Here is a 10,980-nt window from a genome sequence, read left to right as displayed (position 1 = left end):
ACTCCCGCGAACAATTCGAAAGTGAAGACGGTTACATAGAGGTGCGCCTGCCAAGTCGAAGCCGACACGGACAGATCAAGATACTGCCTGCAAAAATCCTACTTCTTGGTGGTAAGTTTATAATTGTTAGTGATTAATATAAGTGGCTTTATTCAAATTTTGTGTTTAGAAAATATTTTCAGAAGTTGATGCCGATGCTATAGTCTATGAGATAGCCTATGGATAACTTTACCGCTAACTTGACACTGAAGAGAGCAACGTCTAGCTATCAATTTAGTAAATTGTTATTCTAGGCATTGACATAAAATAACTGTGCGAATATGGCACATTGTGTTTGCAAAAAACAAAATGGTTGTTAATTGTGATTATTACACCACATTAAGGTATGATCGATTGTCACTTAGACAATAAGTAACATCAACTTAACCCAGTGAACATAATACAATGTTGTCTTGTGTTGTAAATATACGGATTTATGATATTTAACTCTAGAAAATGTTAGGCTATTTGGTAATATTAGGCTGTCGATTTTCATGTCAATTTGACCGTTCGTAGGGAGCTTGATTGACAGGTGATCTGACCAATCATACTTCGCCATCCGCCATTTTTTCCGACAACTCAGTTAGACAAGATGGGAGATTAACATGGGAGGATTTAAACTTGAGAAACGGAGTGTACTACTAACGTCTTTCTGCGAATAAAACAACATCCCTTCTTATCTTATTTCATGTTTATTGAATGCTATAACTGAACTAGAAGGAAGAGATGATTGGTTCACGAGCAGCTTTATTTGATGCCCTACAGCGAGGTGACAGACACATTAAAGACCCACAAAACGGTATTTATTGTTTACATTTATTTTTAAAAATGTTCAAATATGAAAGGTTAGCTTTTGTTTAATATGTATACTATAAAAAGTAACCGAAAATTAAGCTGGTCTGTCCTGTCTGTCAGCGTGTTGTCAGTCTGCTCTCTGCTCCACGATGTATTTTCCCTGCATTAGAACATGGTGTGGGCATGAGAGCGGCGTAGCTTGTCGGGCGTAGCGACAGTAACTAAGGGGGGCGGGTCTTAGCGAACGTAGTCATCCACTGCTTTTACAAAAGTTTTGTAACAAAACCAATTGGGGTTATGCGCAACATACTTCCGGGTTCTACAAAACAGATATAACTACTTCCGGTCGTCAGCTACTGAGGTAAACACAGCGTAGGAATGGTGACCTTTTATAGCCGGTGTTTACAGGAGCTACCCATTCTATCCATTTCAGATGTACATCGTATTGCCAAACGGACTTCCAGAGCCCCGAGTACTCCGTTAAATAAAGGATTTAAGTTTTACGCCTCCTCATTTATTCATGATTATGAAGGTATGTAAGTTAGTATATGTAGCTTTTGCAAATGCCACCCGATGTAGAGTTAGCTAACTATCAGTAAGTTAGTTTAGACTTGTATGCTATCATAGTAGTTTAACCTCTTATATTTGCTTACAGACGGTTAAAACAATCAAATCAAGACTGCATTTTATTTTTTTTATAATTTTTTTTTTCTGATGCTTAAGCATTCGTGACATTTTTATTAAAACAGAAATAAGAATTGTATTCTAAAAAAAGCGCAAAATAAGTTACTTTTAGAGATAACCTACCGCTGCAGATGCGTACGGTAATGCAAACCGGAAATGTTTATACCCGTTTTCCGGTTCGAGTACTATATATATATAGTCACTATTGTAAAGTTTAAAAAAAAAAAATTATATTTAAACCGCCAGGTCATGTTAAGTCGAGTAAGTTAGTTGAGTCTCTTTGTTTATAACTTTTCGTTGGTGAAAAATAACAAACAACTATTTTTTTTCCACCTGTGTGAGTTGAAATCGTGATAATGTTGGATATAACAGATCCTTGAGATGTTTGTTAAGTTATTACATTTTAAAAATAAAAATATGATTCATTCATTATTATACTTTTTGGTTTACTTAATATTATTATTTTATCATTGAATGTTTTTAAATCTACTTGTTAGGGCTAGTAAAAAATATTATTTTCTCGTATCCTTTCTGGAATTTATATAGAAAAGGCGTTTAAGGATGTATTTTAAAATTTTAAATTTAATAACAGAAATATGATTATTTTGGAAATTGTAAAAGTGTTATTTTACTCTTTTTTTTCTGTAACATGGTTCAATTCAGAGTTATGTCAAGTTAAATCCTCATATCTTCTCTATTCAAATACTATATTGTATTTCAAAAGTAGTAACTAATTATGAACAAAACATACAATAGCATCCTTAAAACTGGTGCGCAACCTAGATTAGAGTTTTCTAAAAGGGTAGCCCCCCCATCCCCCCCAAAAAAAGGTCAACATTGTAATGAAATTTTTTTCATTACAATGAAAATTTTCAAAATTGTAATGGAAAAAAAACCTTGTAAAAATATATTTATTTTGTTTTTAAATACGATGAAAGAATAAATGACATGAGAGTGAATAAATGATGACAATGAGGAATTACTAACTTCACGTTGGATATCCCTTTATTGGTTTGTTTATATATATATATATATATATATTGTAATTACAGATGTTTACAAGGACTTAGTTATAAAGAGAGATGCTTTTAAGAGAGGTGAAGACATCTGGAAGACCACCATTCTGAAAGGGCAAAAAACATCTGAGGCCGTAAAGGTTGTGGATTAACTTAACATTCAGGATAATTGTGTTTAAAATCGCTTGTCTGCCTTTTTATGTTAATTACAATGTGTTTTTTTTAAGAGTGCAAGTACATCTCAAAGTGCAGCTGCTGTTGCAATGGGAGACCAGTTGAAAAGAGACCTTCAGGATTTGAAAAGAAAAAAAGCAGCTCCTGTAACCTCCACTCCAATGTCAGATGATTCAGATAACACTGAAATTGACTTGTTTGAAAACATACCTAGACCAACAAAAAAGAGAGTAAGCATTGTTTCTGTTCCAACATTTCAGTTTTTTTTCCCCCTCTGATCTATATCTAATTAAAGTAAAACATTGTGGCTCTAAATGTCAAGTTAACTTTGGATTCTTCAATCCTTATGGTTTAAAGGTGCTTTAAGTGATCTCACACCTTTTTTATGCCAAAAATTTTTTTTCACCAACCACAAACATCTCCTCACTATCCTCTAGTTGCCTGTCCCTAACACAGTCTCATCCCAAAACGGTGGTTAATGGTTAGGTTTAGGTATGGGTTAGGGGTACTGCTAGGAGGCGCTGCTGGTGCGCTTATGTCTCCGTCTCATATTGACGTTATAGTGGTACCCTTTGCGTCGTATGTTGCCGTATGGTCAAGACACGCAAGTATGTGACGTCTTGGGATGAGACCGGGTTGCTGTCCCCTGAACACACTGTAAAATGCTGTCTCTGCAGACAGCCTAGTCTCCATAAAGACAGAAAAAAAAAACATTTAAGCTACAAACAGAGTTAACCCGCAAGAACGAAACATAACAGACTATTCCAGACAGTCACCGGATGTGGGGTGGGGTTTGGGGTGTTATTGCGCGGATTAGGAGGAGGGGGTTTAGCTAGCCTCAGTTTTGTTTGATAATAATTCAAACAATACCAAGAACAGGCATGCTCAACTCCCAAACCGTTTATGGGTGCGGGTTTAAAGAGGTAATAATTCAAACATCAACAAGAGGTTACTTCAACCAAGAACAAACTTGTCTACACTTTGTCTTAGAAGGAGATTCCTAAAGCAGCAAAATGTTCTATTACAGATGTCTGATTTCTTAGTTTACAATCATTAAGACTGGAAACATATTTATTACAATCATTAAGACTGGAAACATATTTATTACTTGTAAAACATTTTCTAAAAATGTTTTCTCATTTCACTAAATCTGTTCAACAAATTTGAATAATGCAAATTTAGATTTGTATTTGAATTCCATAGAGTCATAATATACACATTAATTAGAAATGTAATTATGTTTAATTAAGCAAAATGTTTAATTGAGCCTCTTCTAACCTTGTGTCCAATGTATCAAATACAGGCTGTACTAGACAGTGACGATGAATATGGAGATAGAAGTCTTTTGCAGAATACATCTCCCCGGAAAACCAATGTTGAGCTTGATGCTGATGTTGTCAAAGCTTTGAAAGGTAAAGGTTTGTTATTTAAAACAAAATCTAACTTGTCGCAACGGACAGACAAATTTTATAGTATGAATTAAGGTGAAAAGCATGACCTATGCTAATTTGTAGTGATGCCTTCTTCCTTTTTTTATGTACGTGCATTACTATATACTCTTCATATGATTCAACAGTAGCTTGTAATTTAGTCCGTAACATTGATTTGTCTATAAGAAAGTAGAAAAGTTTAGCGTCTTTTTTAAAGCTTTCAATTTTAGATAATAAAATACTTTAAAAAACTACACAATTTTTTTAGCTGAAGCTAATATGATGCCTCATGGAGGTGTCTGTGTTTGATCAGTTAAAGGGAGCATGGGGAGGAAAAGTCATCACGGTGATTTTCTTAACAGCTATGGCCAAGTATTGCTTTAAGACAGACTGAAAAAAAAAAATTGATTTTCTGATAATACAGATAATACAGTAGCATGTGTTATTTTCTCCAGATTTATGAAGCTTTTATAAACATGACTGTTATACATTTATATGCTTGTGCTTTTTTTTTACATTTAATCAAGTCGTAGCATCAAGTGTACCAGCTGCCACCAACTTGTAATTTTTTAATGGAATTTTCTGTCTTTATTAATAGTGATTAATTACTGCAATAATAACATGGAAGTTACAGTAATGTTTCATTTCAAAATATGGTTACACTTTATTTTGATAGTCCACTTTAGACATTCTACTAACTATAAGTAACTTTTCAACTACATGTCAACTAACTCTCATTAGAGTATTTGTAGGCTGTAGTAGACTGTCAGTAGACTGTTAGGTTATGGTTAGGTGTTTGGGTAAGGAGAATAAGTTGACTTATAGTTGCCAAGTTACTTATAGTCAGTAGTGTCTGTTGGGGAACCAACAAAACAAAATGTTAGCAGATATTAAGCAGACAGTCTACTAATACTCTATTGACAGTAGGGCTGGGTATCGTTCCAAAAAATTCGATACCAATACCGATACCTTGATTTCGATACCGGTTCCTGAACGATACTTTTACCATTTTATGAAATCCATTTTAACAAGATTACATAACACATTACCTCAGAAAAACTTTGGTTTTATTTTTTCAGTTTGACTCATTCTCCTTAGCCAGTGCACAAAGGAAATGTTTTTTTATAAAGAGCTCATGCTCACCAAAGCTGAATTTGTTTGATCAAAAATACTGTAAAACTTGTAACATTGTGAAATAGTATTACAATTTAAAATGTTATTTGAATATATTTCAAAATGTAATTTATTCCTGTGATGTCAAAGCTAAATTTTCAAAATCATTACTTCAGTGTCACATGATCCTACAGAAATATGAAAACAGTTTGCTGCTTAATATTTTGGAAACTATGATACATTTTTTTATGATTCTTTGATGAATAAAAAATTAAAAAGAACAGCATTTATTTGAAACAGAAATCCTTTGTAACATTACACATGTTTTAGGGTCATTTTTGATTACTTTAATGCATCCTTACTGAAAAACAATTCTGACTAACCTACAATTTTTTGAACGGCAGTGTAGCCTACATTCAGTAGGTCATTATTGCAATATAAACACTGTCAGAGTGATCAACAAGGTATCTCTTCTTTAACCAGACGAAGACGAAGCAACTTTCTGCTCTTGTTTACTCCGTTCACTCTCAAGGTTTTCATCATATCTGTCGCGGTACCGGTCTTTGCAGCAATTATTTTCCGCAAATACTGCATCGCGCGCTGTTGGCATCGAGCCTGGAGAAATGTAGCCACACTTTTGATCGATTTGATTGTTTTGATCCACATCTTTAGGGTATTGTGTGTGTGCGCGCGCGCTCGCGTTTCATAGGACGTGCGTGGAGAGTTTGTGTGTGTGTGTGCTCGCGTGAGTCGCGTGTCATTGAGTGTGCGCGAGTTTGTGTGAGCGCGCGCATCTCATGAGTATGTGCGCGGAGATTTCCGCGCGTCTCGTGTGTGTAGAGTTTGCGTGTATGTGCGTGAACGACTTTAGGTGTGTCGTTGTGCATTTCATGTATTTGTTTGAGCACTGACGTTGACGAGTTAACCCCTTAGGTATCGAAATCTGGTACCGAAAAACAAGTCATTTTTCGATACTCAATAGTATCGAGGCAATTCGGTCGGTACCTAAAAAGTATCGAACTCGGTACCCAGCCCTAATTGACAGTTAGTCGACATGTAGTTGCAAAGTTACTTATAGTTAGTAGAATGTCTAAAGTGGACTATCAAAATAAAGTGTTACCCAAAATATATGTCAGCATTTAAAAAAGAGACCAAGTACATGTACACAGGAAAAACATACATTAGTGTTTGTCCTGCCCTTACTTTGTATAACGCATCTTAATTTTGTCTTGTAGATCTTCCAGGGATAGTAGCATCTCTCAAAGAGGTCCTAGAGTCCATGAAGAGAGGCCCACTCAGCTCAAGCCCAAATTCAAATGAGATGTGTCTTTCTGAAACCTCAGAAATGGTAAAATTCTTTATGATAAAGAAAAGTGGTATTTGTATCGTTTTATCTGTATTTTTGTGCATGAACACTTCAGTAAGTGATCTGAATCAAGTAAAAAAATTATACCTTTTTAATTGAATTATAAAGGAATATATTGATGTTTTTTTTTATGTTTGTTTTTTAGATTTCCCTCTGTGATTCTGATGTAAAAATCCCTAAAAGAGTCTATAGCCCTATTCGGCCGGGACTAGTTTCACAGGGGGACGTTAGAGAAATATCTGTTTCACAGACGTACTTTGAGATTTTAATCCTGTCCGAATCTGCCATGTCTGTCTTTTTCTCACACGACCTCTGTAAAAATTCCAGAGCAAATTACCTACTGTTTTTCGTCAAACTCGGCGGTCCTCAGAGAAATCTAATCCCGTCCGAATGCGAATGTCTGTGATTACCGGACATTTTTTTTCCAAAACGCTTTTTCTTATGTGTTTTGGTCAACGTGAACTGCCATACAATCTCTCGCTATCGCGCCGGTATTCAAGTTTCTGCTTTTTGCGCACCGATAATGGATGTAAATGTGTTTGGTAGCCTACACTGCGAAGAAAAAATAAAATAAAAAATGAAATCAACAAGAAGAGCCAAATCATGTAAACTGTTAAGACTGGCTACTGTAATATCAGTTAAGGTAAGGTAAGATTACTTTCATTTCTGCACTTAATTACATAACGTGTAAATTATATAAGTTAAAACTTTTTATTCTGGTGGGTTTATTATAAGAACCCAGTTCTATAAAATCATGATGATAAATCTATGTTTAGTTTTTTTTTTATACTACAATTTTTATAAAAGGTTTACAAAACACTAAATACGTTAGGACGTTTTACTTTATATTTCAAAGTGCTTAATTTTAAAAGTACTTAATTTCAAATGACCATACGCAATCCACGCATTCTGAACACGTGATCTTCTGCAATGCCCACATGTAAAACACAGACACTCCTACCTCGGTGATAAACACGGAGATGTTAGTCCCGTCCGAATCCGTACATGAAATCACAGACGTAGGTTGATATGAATTGTAACTCAAACGTCGTTTGGAAAACTAGTCCCGTCCGAATAGGGCTTATGACAGACTGAACAAGTCACGAGCTTCTCTTTTTACTCAAGAATTGGCCACTGTACTTTTTGGAAGAGAAATTTTAGCCAGATGCACCCTTACTGGTAAATCCGGGACTCAATCAAAAGACCAGTTGGAACCTCACAAGGTGCAAGCCCTCATCGGTATGTGTTTTTGTACATCACTTTTATTTGGTCTTGAAGTTAAAAGGGGACTGATAAAAACAAATATTAATTCTAATATTAAATATTGGCATTATGCATTATAATTATTATACTTGTTGAATGGGTATACTGTTTCAGTTAATCAGTTAAATTGCCTATGATACAGTAACATAACATGTAGACTTCACTGTTGTTCAGCCAGACTTAGGGCCTCATTTATATAGCTTTGCGTAGGATTTGCGTCAGAAGTGGCGTACGGATGAAACATAGGACGTCCGTAAGCACAGAACCAATAGTTGCCCATAAATAGTCCGTGAAACGCCTAGTTTTACTATGCATATCCCCATTTGCATATCATTTGCATATGATTATTAATCCACATGATAACGTTTAATGGTACAAAATGTTAGGAAAATATGAAATGTGGATGTCCGTCACATTACGTTAATAAAAATAATTTAGTAGCATGTCCTTGCACTGTTTTTAAATAAATTAATCAAATAGTGATAGGCTATTTAATGAATATATATATATATATATATATATATATATATATATATATATATATATATATATTTTAGGGATGTTCCGATACCACAATTTTTGCTTCGGTACGGTACCAGAACCTAATACCTCGGTATCGATACTTAATCGATACCACAGGTCATAAAAAACAGCCTCACAATTTAAGTTAATTGAAAAATTTGGTTGAAAAACAATGCTTTAAACTCCAGTACCAAATGTGCAAAGAAAAAGTATCAAAATGTAAAAAAAAAAAAAAAAAAAAAAACTACAGTCAGGGAACATATTCAGTAGGTTAAACTTTTATTTTAATGGTATAATTTTATTATTTTTTTTAAATCAGTTAATATATATATATATAATTATAGATTAATTTAGAATAATAATATCATAGTGAAATGACATTTAAACCATTAGCTGTCATGCGTCAACAGAATTATCAACATTTATAGCATTTATTCATCCTATTTGGTTTGTGTTTGGGTTCATATTAGTTTAATCGATTGCATAAAGTAATGTTAATATGCTAAACATGTATTAATATATTTAAATAATAATTACTGATTGATCTAGCTTAATAAATGCTATAATACTGTTAGGTCAGGTTACCTAATCGATGTTGACAAACTAGCAGACTATTTGAACTCTCTCTTTTGGTTTATTCATCTAGGGTTTGCCACAGCGGCAGTAATATGCCATTCATTTTACTATCACTACTAAAATTAATATTACTTGTCTCTATCCATTTAAATTCAATTAATATATGATTGTTTCAAAGTGTAAAAATGATGAGACCTAAACTGAATTGGTTCTAGCGTGTCATGTGAGCAGATTTTAGCTTTCGTGTTTACCGTATCACATTTAGTTGATAAGCTCTTATGTATGTGCGCTGTTCAGTGTTGTGAATAAAAGCCTACATTAAATCAGTTTACTGATGGACTGACCTGTCGATCTCTGAACTCTTTGAACAAGTCGGGATGAGCAAGTGACAGATTTGATGCGTTTCCTCTCGTGGCAAAACACATTATTTAAAGCAATGTTTGCAGAGCGGTGCATTGAGGTCTGTTGCTTTGACTTTCTCATTACTTTTGTAGGCAAAGTAATGCCTTATTTCACTCATACTGCCCTATTTATTAATTTCGGACGTCTAGAAATTAGAATGAGCTTCATCTGCTTGATCCATTGTGTTCCTTCGTTGTCATGTTTGCCGGTTTCTCGTGACCCGCGTCAGTTTAACTAGCGCACTTAGGAACAGCAGCGCATTAAATACCGAATTCAGCAAAAATACCGAATATGATTAAATATTCGGTATTAAATACCGAAATGATGATATAGTACCGTTTGAAATATAATATATACCAGTATTTTTGCAGTACCGGTATACCGCACATCCCTAATATATATATATATATATATATATATATATATATATATATATATATATATATATATATATAGCCTATATCTTTTCAGTAGCCTACATTTCATAGTATAAGTGTATAACTCCATTAATGAGATTAATCTAAATGTTTAAATAGAAGTAAAACAATTTAGCTCATTATTTTATTTAAAGCGTTATTGTGAACATTTATCATTATGACTGAAGACTTATGGTTTTACTTCATCTGCCCATATGTGTCAGTTTCACTAAACGATCCAACGTGGCCGCTGGTGAGGACATTTAGGGTGTGGCTGTGGATATATTTGCTTTAACCCATTTACTCCTAAAACGCCTGCTAAAAACGCCTATAGAATCCTATGGCATTCTAGAATAAATAACCTCATTTCCTGAGGGTTTTCTGAAAAAATACTAAGAATTGTCAACGTCTGCCAAAACCTAAATATCTAAGCCTCTGTAGCACCTAGAAACATGAAATAAAAAGCATTGTAAAGGTAGGAATCACATGTTTTATTCCACCATGCTCCTTTAGCAATATCATACCAACAAATTTTTCAAAACATTCTTAAAATCATTGTAATCATTATAATTCATCAAAATCATTATACATAAATTATATAAAATACAACAAATACAAATTTTAAACATGCCAACATTGAACAAGGCACCTTGTTATGAGGGAGGGGTGGGGAAAGTCCTGAGATGGAACAGGGAACAGTCTCAGACAGACACACTGACTGACTAAGTAAATAACTGACAATAAATATAACATAACATAAATAACTGACAATAAACATAACATAACATAAATAACTGATAATAAACTGCTTAACTAACTAACACACATACACACAGACAGACAAGACAGACAGACAGGCACACTGAGTAACTAACTAACACACACACACACACACACACACTGAGTGACTAACTAACTAACACATACACACAAACACGCAGACAGACAAGACAGACAGACACACTGAGTGACTAACTAACTAACACACACATACACATACAGAACACACAGACAGATAAGACAGACAGACAGACAGACACACACACACACACACACAGACACAGAGTCATTTATGCCGAACAACGTGGTGCATGAAGCACTCGCGGTGCAGAGGAATGTTGCACTGCTTGCACCCCATCAAAGTTGACCCTGGACGTACGTTGGTGCCGCTGTGCTTCAAACAA

At 34.4% G+C, this 10,980-nt stretch overlaps 1 protein-coding gene across 1 annotated transcript; it reads left to right on the top strand.

The window, feature by feature from the left end:
* Positions 1 to 257: 257 nt before the first annotated feature.
* LOC311081379 (uncharacterized protein) lies at positions 258 to 7,023 on the top strand (the record flags this gene model as incomplete). Its single annotated transcript, XM_084111920.1, has 6 exons — positions 258 to 838; positions 2,571 to 2,674; positions 2,762 to 2,938; positions 4,012 to 4,120; positions 6,487 to 6,599; positions 6,763 to 7,023. The coding sequence occupies exons 1-6, from the start codon at positions 766 to 768 to the stop codon at positions 7,021 to 7,023; spliced, it is 837 nt and encodes a 278-aa protein (XP_083968046.1). The 5' UTR covers positions 258 to 765.
* Positions 7,024 to 10,980: the final 3,957 nt, after the last annotated feature.

This window comes from Abramis brama (assembly GCF_963993115.1).
Source record: "Abramis brama genome assembly, chromosome: 4".
NCBI lineage: Eukaryota > Metazoa > Chordata > Actinopteri > Cypriniformes > Leuciscidae > Abramis > Abramis brama.
The sequence above is the reverse complement of the archived record's forward strand: the minus strand, read 5'-3'. Positions and strand labels throughout refer to the sequence as shown.